At 43.6% G+C, this 18,664-nt stretch overlaps 2 protein-coding genes across 2 annotated transcripts in view; one reads left to right on the forward strand and one right to left on the reverse strand.

The window, feature by feature from the left end:
- The window catches only part of CDC40 (cell division cycle 40), a 67,126-nt gene extending 64,979 nt beyond the window's left edge, over nucleotides 1–2,147 (forward strand). The window contains exon 15 of the mRNA XM_055000731.1: nucleotides 918–2,147. Within this exon, the coding sequence (XP_054856706.1) occupies nucleotides 918–1,095 (178 nt within the window). The 3' untranslated portion in view covers nucleotides 1,096–2,147. The remainder of the gene's footprint in view (nucleotides 1–917) is intronic.
- METTL24 (methyltransferase like 24) overlaps nucleotides 1–18,664 on the reverse strand; it is a 109,586-nt gene that overhangs the window by 3,974 nt on the left and 86,948 nt on the right. The gene's annotated exons all lie outside the window — the stretch shown is intronic.

Genomic DNA, 18,664 nt, shown 5'->3' on the forward strand with positions numbered 1-18,664 from the left:
CATTTCAGCCCTGATCCTGGCCAAAACAGCCCCAAATGGCCAACAATGGCCGTTTTCCACCTGTTTCAGCCCCAATCCGGTCCGTTTCGGCCCTTATCCGGGCCTAAACGGGTTCAAAATGGCCAAAATGGGTTCAAAATGGCCATTTTAGGCCTGTTGCCACCCGGATTGGGGCCGAAAAGGCCAGGGCCCTGTTGGTGCTGGGCGGGGGATGCTTCCCCCGCACGTCACCAACCAGATCCAGGCTGTTTTAGCCCCAATCGAGGCCTAAATGGACAAAATATTTTAAAGTCAGGTGGGCGGGGGAAGCCACCTGACTTGGGGGAACTACCGGAATGGCGTTCCCCCTCTAAATGAGCCCTGGGGATTAGCATAATATACTACAAAAACTGAGTCAGACTGTGTAGAACAGAAAGTAAACAGGATGGAATTCCACAGACACAGAGATCACAGATCTTTCCCTCCCCCAATAGTCCTTTCTGATCACAGAAAAGTTTATTGTGGAGTCCACGAAACTGGCATGAACTTATAGCCACATGGTTAGGAGGTTGCAGTGGGGAGAGTGAAGGAGACAAAATGTGTCCCTTCTTTCTCTTCCTTCTGCAGAGTGGTAATGACAGAAGAGTGATTTTTTTTGTCCCCTTCCTTCTCTCTGTAGCAGCCTTTTGACCAACATGGTTATTTAGTCCATGCACTTAAATAGAGTTGGACTTTGGGGCAGGAGGGGAATGCAGGGAATATCCTGATGGATCATAGTATCCTGCCTTGTTTCAAATATTTGCTTTTATCTGCCTTTATGTTAAAATATATTATAGTTTTGATTTTATTATAGTCTTTGATTTTATATTATAGTTTTTGATTTTGATTTTACTTCCAAAATCTTTTTTAAAATGTTGCTTACTTTCTCTTTTAAACAGCTATGTGATATCAGGTGATGCAGATGGAAAACTGAATATCTGGGACTGGAAGACGACAAAACTCTATAGTAGGTTAAAAGCCCATGACAAAGTTTGCATTGGTGCAGTGTGGCACCCGCACGAAACCTCCAAAGTGATCACATGTGGGTGGGATGGCCTCATTAAGCTATGGGACTGAACATTTCGGTGTATATATCCTAATCTCAATCAGTTGGAGATGTCTGAAGTTTCAGAAGGCATACTTTGCAATGGAAGTGGCCTGGAGACTGCAACATTAAGATGGTTTTTTCAGATGCTCGAGTACTAAATTGTGCGCATACCATCTTGAAAATGGACCAAGGAAGACTTGGTCATAAAGGTTTCCCTTGTAAAACCTGAAAATGGCCACATGAAATGGACTGAATAGAAGTTTTCAGTTATTTTTTTAGCTATTTAAAACAGAATTAAACTGGTATATTTCTCTTGGATTGTGTTTGAAGAAGCTGAAATAAAAACATGGGGGCTTTGCCCTGTTCTGTAAGTGCACAATACGTAAGAGAAGAGCTTTTCTTATCAGTGTTACATACTAGTAATGTAACTATTTAAAGATACTATTTGGCAGTATTCTCCAACTTCCAAGTACATAAGATGTTGTGGAAATTATTTTACACATAATAGAATTTTTTTACTCAAAATTGCTGTATTTATAGAAATTATTAGTTACATTCAAATACACACAGAAACATAAACTTTGTGCAGCTTCATGTCCACAGTTCAGTTTCCTGCCGGTGAAAAAATTTCCCCCTAAATCCAGCAGTCCTGCTTCAAAGGGTGGAGGGAAGGTCCTTGTCCATTGAATCATAAGTACAGCCCTTCCCCTAACCTTCCTTTCTTGGGGAATGGAGAACTCTGCCTAGGACACACTTTCCTACTGTTCTGATACACAAGATTACTATTGTGTGTACAGGTGTATTGGGGTTGATACAGGGTTACAGTTCTTTTTCCACTGTTTGCTTCTTATGATAAAGAAATCCAAAGAACATTTTATGTTTAACTCTCCTAAATAATTTTTCACATATTGTTTCATTGTAAACACACACCCATTCAACCAGTAACGTCTGTGTAGAAGCAAATGTTAGTGAATTACAGCTTTTTATAAATGTACCTCCAAGATGTAATTGGAAGAAAGCTGTAGCAGCTTTATCACTTGTCCACCCACATTTTGTAAATAAATGGGCACTTTAATATCTATTTTTATTTTATAGAAATGTTTTTGTGCTGAAGTACTGTATATATGTCTCCATTTTTCTTTTTACAGAAATTATTTTAATAAATGTTTTATATGAAAAGACATATTTCAATTTAGCACAGCATCTCTAACATTGTCCAAAATCTGTTTCTATTACATTTTTATTTAGTATAGAAGTTGTGGTTTGCCGCACTGTCAGTGTGAATTTAGCTTTCCTTTACTTTATAATATTAAAATATTATGAAATAATTTCTCTCGTAGTGAACATGTTTTCGCAGTGGACGTGGGCAGTTTGACTGTAAAAGGCTAGTTACTTTCATACTTTGTTCTTCATGTGAAGATTAATAATTAGGGGTGTGAACCGGGGAAATATTCAGTTTTCCTGCTTTGGGTTTACCTGAAGCGGGAAAAAGGTTCAGAATAACCCAAAACCCAAAGCGGCAAGCTGCTTTGGATTCAGGTTATCGGAATTGCTTTACTATGCTTCGTAATGATTCGGAGCATACCGAAGTGAGACCCCCACCTCCCCCCGAGCCCCCGTTTCCCCAACCCCAACCCCACTTACCTTTCCTGAAGGCAAGAACCGGCTCCTCCTCTGGCCGCACCACCACTTCTGCCTCCACAGTGGCCAGCTGGGCAGTGGGGAAGGCCGGAGCAGGCACCTCCACCGCCGCTACGGCCAACAAGGCAGCAGGGAAGGCCGCAGCCAGCGCCTCCACCGCCCGCGCTGCTGCTTCTGCCACCGCCTGGATGTCCCAGGTAAGTGGGGCAGTGGTGGGAGGGAGCCCTTTAAAAAGGCCCCGAAGCTTCCCAAAGCGACCCAAATAGCTTCGGGAAGCTTTAAGTTGGTATTTCCAAATTGGGGCCATCATACTGGCCCTGATTCAGAAATACCGAGTCTTTACAAATCGGGCCAAGTTTGGGAGTTTTTTTCCAAACCAGGAACTCAAAGCGCACACCCCTATTAATAATTTGGAATGAAGCCACACAACTGTCTCTGTTTCTGGGGACACATCCCAAGAAACCACTGCTTTTTAGTGCATTTCCACCACAGAAAAGAAACACAGGCATCCTGCTACCCATAACTTTGTATGCTAATATGTGGTTTGTCTGTTAAGTTAGTGTGACAAGAAGTGAAAATGTAGACAGCAGTATGCATGCCTGCTTTCTTTCCCTTCTAAGTATATGGCTTGGTAGTGAATAAAGACTCTGAATTTACTTTCCCTAACACCATCTCTCATTTAAACTGGACTTATAGACTTGCTTTTTATTAAATTAAGAACAGTCCTAGAATAGACACTTTCCTTGGGGCTGAAGTAAGCACTTCTTCACATGATACTTTGCTAGAGATGGAAAACATGTTTTTTTCCTCATTTTTCTGATTGAAATTTGGAAGAACTCTGAAAATAAACTATGAAATATGTTCGATTTTAGAATAATTAAAATGCTTCCTAAGGCAAGGTTTTTCACATTCAAAATGCATAGCGTGAAAAGTTCTGAGAACTTCCTTAATATTTCCAATGGGAAAAATAAGAAATTTGGGGAGACCCTGGAAATAAATACATGTATGTAGACATATACAAATTTTTCAAGATTTTTTTCCTAAATGTAAATAATTTGGGGAACAATTTATCAATAACCTTTAACCAAAGATGCTGGCAGTCCTACCTATTGTGACTTTCTATCCAAATAATACACTTTCCTTTGTTTACTACAGAATGTGTTTTCTACCTTTAACTCTTATTTCTTCTGACATGTGTGCATATAGTTGCATAGGTTGCAGTAGTTGAAAAAACCAGCTGTGACAAACTAACTATATCAATCAACAGTCATTTAAACAAATATATATTTTTCCAAAAGCCTTAATTATGGAGAAAAATAAGCAAAGTGGTACAAGTGCATTTATTGGTTACATATGAAAGGCAAAGCATCAAACAAAAAACAGTATCACTTCAACACAGCCATAGTTAAAGTGCAAAGTGCCATGTAAACATATATGACATTCCTATATTATTACGAAGTGCCAGTGCCTATTCTTAATAACTATCATATACCAAGTAACCATAAACTGCAGTACCACAAATACTTCTTAACAATGAATCCAAACGTTTTTTTCAGATGGTGCAAGTAATTCCAAGAAATATATCTAGTCCATTTGAAAATTTAGGTTTTTAAGGAATTCTTCTGTCGGGATCCAATAATGAATGTAGAGAGGTTGTTGATAATAACTGCGATGGGAAGCCAGCAAATAACCCGTTTCAAAATAATTTCTTCATCGAGGTAGTTACTATGAATTGATCAACTACAGTAGACAGTCAACACCCAGCCCAAACCCCTGGACCTAGAAACATGAAATTTGGGCAGGCTGTTCCTTTTGTGATGTAAGGGCGCACTAAGAAGAGATTTTAAGAAATTCGCCCCTTAAGGGGGTAAAAAGAGGTAAAATGTGTTTTCCCATAAGAATACAGCTTCCCTATGTGGCTGGCAGGGACCTCCCCCCCTCCCGCCACCAACTACCACTCTTCCCTGAGGTCATTTGCATATGCGGCCTTGATTGGTCATCTCTTCAACATTCTAAAGAGTATATACTTGTTACTGGGAGTCGTTGAATGTGTTCAGAGGTAAAAATACACCTCCCAGTCTAGGGTTGCTAATCTCCCTGTGGGGCCTGGCTTTCCTGTGTGGTTGGGAGGCTGATGGGTCAGCTGTGGAACTCTGTGTTCTGAGGTAAAAATTAGGTCAAGGAAATTGCAGACAGTTGAAGAAAGACAGTACAAGACTCCTAAAAAGGGATTTTATATAAAAGTCAGTATGGCAACTGAGTTTTTAAATGTTCATGGGGAGATGGTGCATGACCTTTCTAGGGGTCATTTCAATCCGAACCTCTCATATGAACCTGCCAAAGGGCCCACCATACCACCCCCTCCCTCAGTCCAACTCCACCTCACACCTCTTGCGCCATCACCTCTTACTGCCCCAAGAAGCTTCCTGGCAGATGTTGTGCAAGATATACCAATGCTAAAAGGAGGAAGCAACTTAGAGATGCGCCAAAGAAATATGCACATCGTAGTCCTGCAGTGCACTGAGCAGCAGTGGGCAAGTACCAGCAAGTCCTGAGTCCAAGGGAAAAGTGACCATCCCTGCAGGCCCGGGCATAGTAGTGATGACCCTAGCAGACCTAACAGCCACGATATACCCTGATACCATCACTATCATGAAGAAGTCCATGGACGGGCTGTGCAAGTGTGCCACTCTGACCCCCAAGAAAGACAAGGCTGCCATCATTAATGAAACACAACTTAACTTCCTCGAAGGGGCAGAAATGGAGTACAGATCTGTGGACTCAGTGGTGCAAATGGATGATGTGGTCCACTACCCTGTGGAGTTCCTCAACATGCTCAACCCTCCTGGCTTCCCAGCCTACAAGCTTTTCCTCAAAGTGGGAGCTCCAAAGTGAGAAAAAAACACCAATGAGGTCTACAAAGAGGTCCTTCAGTAGAAAAATAAGGTTGTACGTATTTTTCACTTTATTTACTGCACTACAATCTTTTCCTTTTAGAAATCTCTTCAATAAATGTTACATTTCAAAATTCACTTCATCAGTTTTAGCTTTTATTCTCACAACAATAACCCTGTGAGGTAGGTTAGGCTGACAGAGAGTGACTGGCCCAAAGTCACCCCGCAAGCTTCCATTGTAGATAAGGTTGCCAGGTCTCCTTACCCACCTAGTGGGTCGGGGAAAGGACCTGGCAGTTGCCTTAGGCAATCTTTTCTCTCACACACACCTGAAAAATGCTCTAGGTTTGCAGAAAAATCTGAAATTACCGCCCCACCCCCCATCAGTTTTAGGCATCAACATGCTTTGCTTTATTCAAACACCTTTGTGAAGCTTGGATACTATGCTATTACACTACAAAACCAACTGAAAAAAACCCCCACAAACCAAAAAATGTTACATATCCATAAGTATTATAACTGGATTTAAAGTAGTTAAATACCGTAGCGAAGCACAGGCATCAAGCTAGTACATTATAAATACAATCAGCAGCCGGCCTCCATTTTGTAGTACTGCAGTTTATGGTTACTTGGTATATAATAGTTAAGAATAGGCATTGGCACTTTGTAATAATATAGGAATGTCATATATGTTTACATGGCACTTTGCACTTTAACTATGGCAGTGTTGAAGTGATACTGTTTTTTGTTTGATGCTTTGCCTTTCATATGTAACCAATAAATGCCCTTGTACCACTTTGCTTATTTTTCTCCATAATTAAGGCTTTTGGAAAAATATCTGTTTAAATGATGGTTGATTGATATAATTCAAAGATTTATTTAGTTAATTTGTCACGGCTGGTTTTCAGTTTGGTTTTTTACCGTGATACTCTCTTCCCACCTTGTAGGTTGCAGTAGTTTGCAACTCTTTTTCAATTATTGGGTATATTTGCATTTTTTCTTATTCAAAATGAAGATACTCTGTTAAATTCCACAAATAAGCCAAATAATACAATTTTGTATGCTTATGAAATAATGTATTTCATGTTGTTGAATAATTAAAAGAAGTTTTGATTTTAAAAAGTAAGTATTGCATATATTTTAATTTTTGCAAAATTTCCATGGGGGAGTGGGTAAGGTTTTTTCCATGGCTTCAAAACTTATGGACATTTTAAATTACTAATCTACAATAATGTAGAAAACTAAGTTCACCGCAATATGGGAATTACTCATGTGTGTATTTTTCAGTATGTGCTATACAGTTACTGTAAACATGTACACATAGGAAAATACATAGTGGTTCTATAGTGGTTCAGAAAAGTGATGTGAAACAGTATACTTTAGAGTTTCACAATTCAGCCTAAAACAAATTAAGTAGGTGGTGTATGTGTATTCAGTTGAAGGCAAGCCCATGTGATGAGTCTTCAGGTTCCTACTCAGGCCACCTATTACTACACCAAGATTAGCACAAAAATTGTCAACAGCATACTTAAAAACATGATACCTCAAATCCCCAGATCCCTCTTGCCCAACGGTTTCAAAAATGAGTTATTAATTAGCCTAATAAATGAGATTGAATCTTGAAAACCCCACAAGATAAATTCCCATGAGACCACCACCTAGAACCTTTCCATGAAGAATCGATGGACATGATTCCCACCTAGCCACCAACTGAAAGACTGTTCTGTCTTTTGTCTTGTAGACTTTTTGTCTTTTGTCTTGTAGACAATATGGAAGTTCATGTGCATTTATAAAACACATAATAAATGTATTCTTCCTTAAAACTTCCCTCAGCAGTAAAGGATGGCAACCACATACACTCTTGCCAACATTCCTTATCAGCTTTCCTTATAAGTGGAGAACTTAATGGTCCTATGCCAATTAGAAAGGTGGTGAAATGTGGTGTCATGTAAGATACAGGATTTGCATATTTGAGGGTGCAGGGGTTTAACTTGGTGTTATGATCTTCACTTTCTTTAGGGTGGATTTTGCTTTAAATCTCCCCCTTACACCCTCTGGGTAGTTTGCTGCCACCAGGAATATATAATTCCAAAATGTTTTATTTAAATTTTCCCTTTTGTAACGTGTTTGAGCGTCAGGCTCCTTCGTGGTTCTATGTGGCCCTGAGGATAGGAATGGGAGATAACTCTGGGATATAACAAAACAAAATAAAAGTTTATTTTTTAAGAAGCGTATTGGTTACATAAAAGTAGTTCTTAGTTCTTCTAGTTGCTTCATCCAAACACATTCACACAGATCTCTTGTAAGGCTTCACACACAGTTAGCCTTTTTCTCTAGGCTCTATATTTCTCACACAGAGAACTCCTCAGACGGCACACAGCTAGCCTGTTTTCTTTTCACTCTCAATTCTTTCTCTCTCAGGCGCACACACAGTTTGCCTGCTTCAAACAGAATGAATATATAGTCTCCCAGACACACTCAGTTCAGGCTTCCACTCAGGTTGCCTTTCCCTCACAAATACATGAACACACTCAGGCTGCACACAGCTCGCCTCTCTTGCCCCAACTGAATCTTTTTCTCTCCCTCAGTAACTGAAAACTGCCTTCACTCCGCCCACTCTCTGTCATCAACCAATCATATCACTCACTCATCTCTCTCTCTCACCCCCACTCTTCACCTATCTCACCAAACATTTAAAGACACATGCACCCATTTCTTGAAATCATTACACTTGGCTATGCAGAAAAAAGTAGTTTATTAATTGCACAAAAATGTCCTGTTATGCACTGCACACCCTTATTACCTTGCAGGTCTCCTCCCCACCCCATTCTTGCTTACCAAGTCTCAAAGGTGCACAGGCAGCTTGCTCCTCTAGCCCAGCAGTCAATATTGCAATTGTATTGCAGTATCCCTCCCCAATTGAGGAATTTCCTAATTTTATCTACTTTGTGATTCTTTGTAGTCATCTAAATTGTTTTAATGCTGATGTTTTGAACACAGATGCACTTAAAGGCTGGGGATTTTTCTCACAGTATTTCAGTCCCTGAGATCATGAATCACTTTATCCTTGAAGAGCTCAAGCCTAAGAGGTATACTAGGAGATCAAATTGGTTGCAAAAGAATTTACTTAAGTGTTGAGATCTGTACCCTTAAAAACTAACATAGCCCCGCAGTACAGTGACAGGTTGCCAGCTACAGGTTTACTGTATTGTCGAAGGCTTTCACGGCTGGAGAACGATGGTTGTTGTGGGTTTTCCGGGCTGTATTGCCGTGGTCTTGGCATTGTAGTTCCTGACGTGGCAAAAATACTTTTCAAACCCAGGATGAATCAAACAACCAAGGAAAAACAGTCTCCTACAGGAAAAGTGTTTTTGCCATATATCAAAGGAATTACTGATCAGATGGGCAAGCTTATGAAAAAGCATAACCTTCAAGCAGTATTCAGACCCACCCGAAAAATACAACAGATGCTACGATCAGCAAAAGACAGTAGAGACCCCCTCACCTCTGCAGGAGTATACCGTATACCCTGCAGCTGTGGACAAGTTTACATCGGGACCACAAAGCGTAGCATCCAGACAAGAATAAAAGAACATGAAAGACACTGCAGACTTGGACAACCTGAAAAATCAGCAGTGGCTGAACATAGCCTAACTCAAACAGGGCACAGTATCTTATTCCAGGACACCAAAATACTGGACAACACTTCCAACTACTTTGTCAGACTGCACAGGGAAGCCATTGAAATTCACAAGCATAAGCAAAACTTCAACAGGAAAGACGAAACCTTAAGAATGAACAGAGCATGGTTTCCAGTTCTGAAAAACACCAGGCTAACAAAACACTCTATACTCGACAATAGCCCTGCAGAGAAGATTAGCACATCAAGCACCAATCTATATGCAAAAGAACCTCCTCAGGATACAGTGAAGCCTCCCGCCATTAGCATTCCACACCCTGGGAAACTCTTACAGGATGACTCAGCTCAACCCCACCCCTCCTGAGTAGATATAAATGACCTGCCAACATCTTTTCCACACTGTGACACAGAGAGATCTCTGTCTTTTGGTGCTACACCTCTGAAGATGCCAGCCACAGCTGCTGGCGAAACGTCAGGAACTACAATGCCAAGATCACGGCAATACAGCCCGGAAAACCCACAACAACCATACTACAGGTTTACTGTTTCCAGACAAGCGTAGCTTCTCTCTGAGCCATGAAACACTGGACCACAAATGCTACATGCCCAGGGGATCAGTGGACAAAAACCCATTAAACATGGGATTAGAGTCCTGTGGAGTGTTTTTTATGCATCTGGCAGCTCATTTACTCTTGGGACTTGTTCAGGTCAGATTCTTTTCAGCATACCTTTCTGAGACCAGGTGCTTGAAACCATATTCAGCCAGAGAACTGCAGTGCTTTGCTGTACAATATATGGCCCTATACACTGTGCTCAGCCTAAACTGCCAGACACTTGGCAAACAGGCATGGGGGCACGGAAACTGACTGTGCAATCAAGGATAACTTTATTTTTGCATTTTACTTAGATGGCCTCTGTGATCTTAGAAGTCTCAGGGTAGCAATATATATATATATGCTTCTTTTAGTAAGAGTCTTGTTTGTGAAAGAATAACTATTTGTTTCAACATCTCTAAAAAGGAAGAGTAACCATCTACTTTTTGTGCAAAAATAGCAGTCTGCTTTGAAAAGGAGCATATTTCTGCCCAACTCTCCTGCCTCTTGCTCTTTTAGAAGGTCTTTTGCAAACATACGGGGGGGGAGTAAAGAATGAAACAGGGATGAACCTACTTGTAACTGTTGTTCATCGAGTGTTCTGTGTAGGCACACATGGGAACTATGCATGTGCAGGCCAGCCACAGACATATCAAACCTCCAAACGCGCAAGACGCTCACCTGACCTTTTCGCGTATTTTTTGAATGGGCATGGGACTCTTGTGGACAGCCTTGCCAACTGCAGTGTCCCTTCTGGAGTCAATGTCAATTGCATAGTGCTTAATAAAAGTGGATGGAGTCAATCAGGTGGCCGTTTTGCATAAATCCACAAGTGGAATGCCCAGACTGAATGCTGACAAAGTTGACTGGACTCTTATCGAATGTGCCCTGATGTTTAAAGGGCAGGGTTGCTTGGCTTGTCCATAACATTGTTTAATGAACCACACCAGCTAGTTGGAGATGGTTTGAGCGGTGACTTTGTGTCCTTACTTAGCTCCTTTGAAGGAGACAAATTAGGGTCTTTTCTGAAGGTTAGAGTCCTGTCTAGATAAAAATAGAGTACATTTGACATCCAATGTGTGTAGTAGCCTGTCACCCTCTGTAGAAGATGAAGGACAAAATACTGGTACAGTAATGTCTTGGTTGAGGTGAAACGCAGAGACCGCCTTAGGAAGGAACTGGAGGCTGGGGCAGAGAACCACCTTGTCTGCAAACATTCTAAGGAAAGGAGGATCATACCTTAGGGCTTGCAGTTCACTCACCCTCCTAGCTGATGTAAAGGCCGCATTAGCTGTCAGAAATTCAAGAGGAGAGGTAGCTAGAGGCTCAAAAGGCTTGTGCATAAGAGATGTTAAAAACAAAGATATGCTCCACTGAGGAGCGGGCTTGGACACAGGAGGATAAACATTAGCTAAGCCTTTAAGGAAAGACTTGCATTCTGGTTGGGAGAAAAGATACCTATCGTTCACCCCCTCATGATAAACAGAAACGGCCGCCAGATAGATCTTCACAGAGGAGATAAGACAGTCCTTGGTTCTTTAATAGGAACAGATAATCTAAAACAGTCAGCAAGGGAACCGAAGAAGGAGCTAAGCCCTGTGCAACTGCCCAAAGGGAGAAGCGTTTCCATTTTCCAGAGTAAGATATCCAGGTGGAAGGCTTTCTAGCCTGTAAAATTACGTTTCTGACCAGGGAAGAGAACTCTAATCTAGAGGGGACATTAACCAGGCTGTCAGCATCAGAGCATCTATGTTGTGGTAAAGAACCATGTCCTGAAGAAGGATTGGTGACAGCAGAAACCGATACATCCTTCCCTGTGACTTTCTGGACTGGGTGGAGAACCAAGCCTGTCTTGGCCAATAAGGGGCGATGCCAATTGCTGAGGTCTTCTCCCTCGTCATTTTACTAAAGTCATGAGAGGTAGAGACAGGAAGGCATATAGCAAACTGCCTGACCAGGAGATTTGGAAAATGTCTCCTAGGGAGGACTTCTCTTTGCCTACATGGGAGCAGTACTAGGGACACCTCTTGTTGAGTGCAGTAGAAAAGAGATCTATAGTTGGAAACTCTAAATCTTGGAACAAGGGTTGAAGGAAATCCATATGGGTGGACCATTCATAATTGAGATCCTTGGAGCGACTCAAGGCACTGGCCCGAGTGCTGACCTCCCCAGCAATGTGAATGGCTGTCATGGACACCCCTTGTTGGATTGCCCATTCTCAAATCAGGGCGGACTCCCAGGAGAAGGACAGAGAAACGGTGCCGCCCTGTTTGTTCAGATAATGCGTGGCAGTTGAGTTGTCCGTGCATATCTGAATATTTGCCCCTGACCAGGTAGAGGAAGGCTTTTAGGGAAAATCTAATAGCCCTTAGCTCTAGAAGGTTAATGTGAAACTTTGATTTGTGTCAAGACCAAAGGCCATTCACCTGATTGTCTCCAGAGTAAGCCCCCCATCCCGACGGAAGTATACATGTAGATGGAGAGGTGAATGGGGCTGAAACCGAACAGGGTCCCTACCATTAGTTTCCATTCATCGTTCCACCATGACAGGGTTTTGTGAATAATCCTCGGAACCAAGAACCACTTGTACGGGTTCTGGTAATGTGGATGAAATATCCTAACAAACCAGTTCTGCAACTGTTGGAACCAAAGTCTGGCAAACAACACTATCAGTGTCAGAGAGGCCATAAAACCTAAGTTTTTGGATTTCCCTTGCGCTTTGGTGTCTGAAAGAGCACCAATTATTCAGTAATTTGAAACCAAGTTATACGTTCCTTGGTGGGAAAAACCCAAGCTTGTGTGGAATCCAACACTGCTCCCACAAATATTACCCTCTGTTGCGGAACCAAAGAGGATTTCTCCAAATTGACTCTTAGACCCAGTTGTTGAAGGGTTTGAGAGTATTAGGGAGGTGTGACAGGTGACTGACTCTCTGGACTGGCCCACAATAAGCTAGTTGTCCAGATAGGGAAATACAGTGCAACCCCTCTCCCTGAGATGGACGACCACAACTGCCATAACCTTGGTGAACATCCAAGGGGCAGAGGAGAGGCCAAAAGGAAGGACTCTGTACTGATACCTTTCGGAACCACATTGGAACCATACTTTCTGTAAGAAGCATGTATTGGGATGTGGAAGTATGCATCCTTTAGATGCGCAGTAACAAACCAACAGTGTTTTTCCAAAAGAGGTAAAACATCTTTTAATGATAACATTCTGAACTTTTCTGAACCAGAAACGTATTTACAAAGTGAAGATCTAAGATGGGGTGAGAGCCCCCTGACTTTTTGTCTATAATAAAATGACGGGAGTAAACCCACTTGGAACTGAAGGGTGTCGCCAGCTCTATAGCCTGTTTCAGTAGTAGGCGCTGCACTTCCTTCACCAAAAGCGCTTGAGGCAGGGAGGGGATTCAACTGAGAAAGAATGTTTGGGGGAATGTTTGGGGGCAACCTTCCCAAACTATTGACAGTACCCAGAATTCTTCTGTAATTTTCTCCCATGCACGTAGGGGCAGGGATTGACGAACAGGGAGGGGGAAAGATGGCTTGGGGTCAAAAACTCTGTTTGGTGGTGCCCAACTGCTCTCTGTGGGAATTGGAACTGTCCTTAGATTTATGATGGTAATATCTCCATCTGGGCTGATTGGAAGGAACCATAGATGGAGCATGCTGTTGGTTCTGTGGTGTTGGTTGGGTTGAGACAGGAACTGATTGTACCTGGGGTTGTAATGAAGGTATGGTCTAAGGGAGAACCGGTGCTTGTATGGAACAACCGGAGTAATCCCTAAGGACCTAGCAATCACCTTATCATCCTTGATTTTCTTAAATGCATCATCAGTAGTAGACAAGAAAAGAACATTTCCCTCAAAGGGTAGATCTTCAACCCTTAATATGTGATGTCGAGTTAAGGCAGTGGTTCTAAGCCATGCATGTCTCCGAATCACAACGGCCAAGGCCATAGCTCGTGCAGAGCAATCCCCAATAGGTCTCACAGTGAAGATTTGCTGCTTAGAGAGCCAAAGGGCTTCACCTTGGAGAATTTTTGCGAGACGTTGCTTCTTATCAGGGATGAAGCTAAGGTAAGGCCTGATCTTGTCCCACAGGAACAGCTTGTATCTGGCCGTAATGGCCTCATAATTACTAATACGGAAATTTAGGGTAGAAGAAGCATAAATCCTTCTCCCTAATATATCTAGCTTTCTGTCCTCTTTATGTGTGGAGGCAGAATGATCAGCACCCCGTTGGAGGCCCTTGCTCTGTAAGGTCTCCTTAACAATGGAGTTAGCAGGAGGGTGATTGAACAGAAAACCAGCCACATCTTGCTTGGTTCTGTATAAGTTGTCTAATTTTTTTGAAGTCACAGGCATAGATGCCAGAGTCGACTAAATGTCCTTCATGACATCTATCATTCCCTGCATAACTGGGAATGCCACCGGGCCCATTCTCGGACTGGACCTTGCCATTCTGACTAGTTATGGACCTTGCCATTCTGACTAGTTATTCAGAGTAGAGGTGAAGGTCCTCAGTGGGAGAAACAGCAGAGTCCTCTGTTATACATTCAGGAGGTGATGGCTCTGATGCCAAGTCAGAACCGCAGTTGGAACAGTCATCAGGATGCACTGACAGATCAAGTGTTGGTTCCACAGTACCGGTGTCTTCAGGAACCATAGGAGGAACCAAGGGGGATCTCGTCTTTGCAACTGAGGAGCAAGGTTCCGGATGGTAGTACTCATCAAGAAGGAAGTAATGAGGCAGTGGGTAAAGGCCCAGAGATCCTTCCATTCCATAGGCATCATAATGATAGGGTGATTCATAAGGGTATGTAACCCAGGGACATCTGTGACTTTTAATGACCTCCATACAACCCTTGTTGTCATTCGGAGTCAAAAAAGCTGCTTCCTTCTGTGTAGCTCTTACTGGAGAAGGTGCGAGTGGGGATAATGGCGTTCCCAGTTCGGAGAGGTCTGGGATTTCGCCGTCAAGTATATCAGGAACTGAGGCCAAACGTTTCCTTGGAGTCAGAGAAGGAGTTCTCAGAACCGTAGGTGGGCTGGAAGCCGCAGAGATGGAAGGAACTGAAGCTGAAGACCGCTTTTTCTCCGGTGGTCTATTGGGAGTGGGTCATTCCATACCAATGGGGAAGCAACTCCTCTCCAGTGCAGGGTCAGTCAACTGAACGCTCCCAGAAGGGGAGGGGCTTCCTCGGCTCTTCAGTTTTTTCTGGCCCTGCCTGGAGCAGGACGTCGACTGTTAGTGCTCCGTTGAGTATACAATCTTAAAAAAAAAAAAAAAAGGAAAGAGAGAAAACTGACGAAGAAGGGAGGAGCAACCGGACAGCTCGCAAGGGGAAAGAAGATGTTGCGACCTTTTCCCCCTCATCAGCCTTCGGTTGGAAGGCAAGGCTTGCGAGCAGCGGAGATGACGGTGCTGGGCTAGCCCAGTTTCCACAGCTTGCGCTTAGACTCCCGCACAGGGTTTCCAGCCTTCGGGTGTGAAACCCCGCCCCCCGCTATCATCATCTTGACAGAGTTTGCTCTGGGGGAAGCGGTAGAGTCAGTTAACGCCAGCGGAGGGCACGACAGGCCAACAAGCCTCACATCAGCCTTCGCGTGGCCCTTCAGAACCCTCATCGCATGCTCAAGAGACGGCAGTTGAGGGAGCGGTAAGAGGCCGCTGAGGCGAATTTTCCTTTCCCCCTTACATTAATGTTTTTAACAAAAAAGGGGCAATTATGGCTGCAAGGACGGGGTTAGTACCCACTGAGGGGTCAGGGGGTGCCCTCTGTGAGTTGGAGCTTCCTGGTTCCCCTAATTCTGTGTCCTCTCAGGCGCCAATAAACCCTGGGGGAAATTAGACGCCGCCAGCCATGAGGTAAAAACACAAATTCTTTCATGGCTAGGCTCTGAAATGAGGAGAGAGTTTAGAGAGGTGTTGAAGGAGAATGGGCTCCTCAGGGAGGGGGCCACTGTGGCAGACAAGGCCGGTAAATGCCTCAAAAATGCTCACCCTTTGAAGGCAGGCAAGAGGAGAGAGCTATCCCCTGCCCCCCATAATAACAAAAGATGGAAAGGGGATGAAGCAGCTTCTCTGAAAGGTTCTAGACCTATTGAGGATGTTCACTCTGACTCTGAAAAGTCAGACTTGTCTTCAATCTATGAGGAGGGTGAGCTGTCAGAAGAAGAAGAGGAAGACGCCATGACCACTCCTCAGGTGCGTCTTTTTCCCCAAGAGGTTTATTCAAGGCTTCTTCCTAAGGTGCTGAGAGCTTTGGAGCTTACACCATCTGAGGCTGACAAAAAAGAGACTCAGTCAGACTTCCCACGTGGATCAGACCGGGTTTTGCCCAAAAAGGGTAAAAGTCAGATGGGTGTGCCGCTTCCTGATGTCTTCCATGATATGATGAAGGCAGAATGGGAGATACCAGCAAAATCAAAAGCTACTCAGCCTATAGTTTCCAAATTATATTCACTTACTCCAGCTGCAAATAAGGAAATCCAGTTACCAGTAGTGGATGATCCAGTGTCTAGTATGGTTACCAACTCGGTCCTTCCTATGGGAGCAGATGGTTTTCCAAAGGACCCCTGTGATAGGAGGATTGAACAGTCACTGCGTAAGAATTTCGAGGCTTCAGCAACTTCAATCAGAGCATCGGTAGCTGGTTCATTATTTGCTAGGGCAGCCTTTTCCTGGGCTTCAGATCTAGCCGCAGCTGAGAGTAACGTCCCTAAGGAGATCAAAGATGAGGTTAAGAAGATTGCCCTAGCGACAGCCTTCACTGTGGATGCGACCATGGATGCTTTCCAGTTCTCTTCAAGAGCAATGGGATTCAACGTGGTGGCAAGAAGGAATACATGGTTGCAAAAAAGGGAGGTAGATCCCTCAGCACAGGCAAAAGTGGCAGCAATCCCATTTAAAGGAACCAATCTGTTTGGAGAGGCGCTGGAGAGGTATCTGGTTGAAGACAGAGAAAAGAAAAAGGTTCTTCTGTCTAAAAAGAAGGAGCCCCAACAGAGGAAAAGGTTTCAGTCCTTTCGGGACCCCAGAAGGGCTTCCAGATTTGGGGGATCCAGAGCCTCAAAAGGAGGTTGGAAACCTAGGTCCAGAGCAGACAATAGATCCACCGCCTTCTCAAAATTTGGACAATTCCATAAGCCGCAAAAGAAAGAAACTTCCGCGTGACTACGACACATTAAGACACCCCATCCAGAGAGGGGGCAGACTTCAGGAGTTTGCAGAAATTTGGCATCAAACAATTTCAGACAGATGGGCTCTGGACACCATAACAAATGGATATTCTTTGGAATTCTAGACGATACCACACGACAGGGTTGTTCAGCTTCCAAGAAATACATCCAATCAGAAACATCATCTTCAGGCGATTCAACATCTCCTGGAAATCAGGGCAATAAAACCAGTCCATCCAGATCAGAGGAATCAAGGGGTATATTCCATCTTTTTTATAGTCCCAAAGAAGAATGGAGACATAAGGGCCATATTGGACCTTCAGTGGCTGAATCGATTCATAAGAACCCGCAAGTTTCGGATGGAGACTCTGCGAACCATCGTGACAGCCATCCAGAAAGGGGAGGTGCTCGCCTCTATAGATCTCTCTGAGGCATATCTACATATCCCCATAAGGGAGACACACTGAAAATTCCTTCGTTTTGCTTACGATGGGAGGCATTTTCAGTATCGGGCACTTCCTTTTGGTCTCAAGTCTGCTCCCCGGGTCTTTACCAAGATTCTGGTAACGCTCATGGCCTTTCTCCGTCTGCAAGGGATCTCCTTGTTTCCTTACTTGGACGACATCCTAATCAAGGCCCCTTCAATGCAGATGGGATTGGAAGCCGTAAGAACAACACTGGATTGTCTGGAGAAACATGTAGTGAACAGGGACAAAAGCTCATTAACCCCACAACAAAGAATAGTCCATTTGGGAGTAGTCATAGACACGATTCGGGACAGGATGTTTGTGTCATTGGAAAGGCAAGAGAAGTTGCAGTCTCTAATTATACAGTTTCTGAGGACCCAGCAACAGGATGTATTAGGCTTAGCACAACTGGTAGGCATGATGGTCTCCTGTCAGGACGTTGTTCAATGGGCAAGATTACATACACATCCCCTTCAGTGGTTCCTACTTCCATACCAACAAGCCATCATGCGCAAGAAAAACACAGTGGTGACAGTACCAAGCAGGTTGCTCTGTCAGTTGGAGTGGTGGATGGATCCACACAGGTTTCTGGTGGGGGACCCACTCAGAGAGCCGAAAAGGATAGTGCTGACAACGGACGCCAGTCGCTGGGGATGGGGGGCTCACTGCCAGAAGGCAGTGGTCCAGGGTCCCTGGTCACAAGCAGAGAGGCACGAGAGTATGAATTTAATGGAACTGAGGGCCATAAGAAACGGGCTATGTCATCTAAGCAGCCATCTGTTAGGCACAAATGTGTTAGTAAAGACCGACAACACAACAGCAAAAGCTTACCTAAACAGGCAAGGGGGTACCAGATTCAAGACCCTACACAAGGAAGCCTGCGCCATTCTATCCTGGGCGGAGAGGAATCTTCAATCCTTGAAAGCAGTCCATGTGGCAGGAATAGACAATGTTCTTGCAGATCAATTAAGCCGAGATCTAATGGACCAGGGAGAATGGATGTTGAGCAGGGAGGTCTTTCAACAGGTATGCAGCAGGTTCGGTATTCCACACACGGACCTGTTTGCAAGCAGTCAAAACTGCCAAGTGCCAAACTACATATCCCGCAGAAGGGATCCTCGAGCATTAAACATAGATGCTCTAAACTGCAATTGGCCAAGACATCTATTATACGCCT

The sequence above is a fragment of the Eublepharis macularius genome, chromosome 1 (assembly GCF_028583425.1).
Source record: "Eublepharis macularius isolate TG4126 chromosome 1, MPM_Emac_v1.0, whole genome shotgun sequence".
NCBI lineage: Eukaryota > Metazoa > Chordata > Lepidosauria > Squamata > Eublepharidae > Eublepharis > Eublepharis macularius.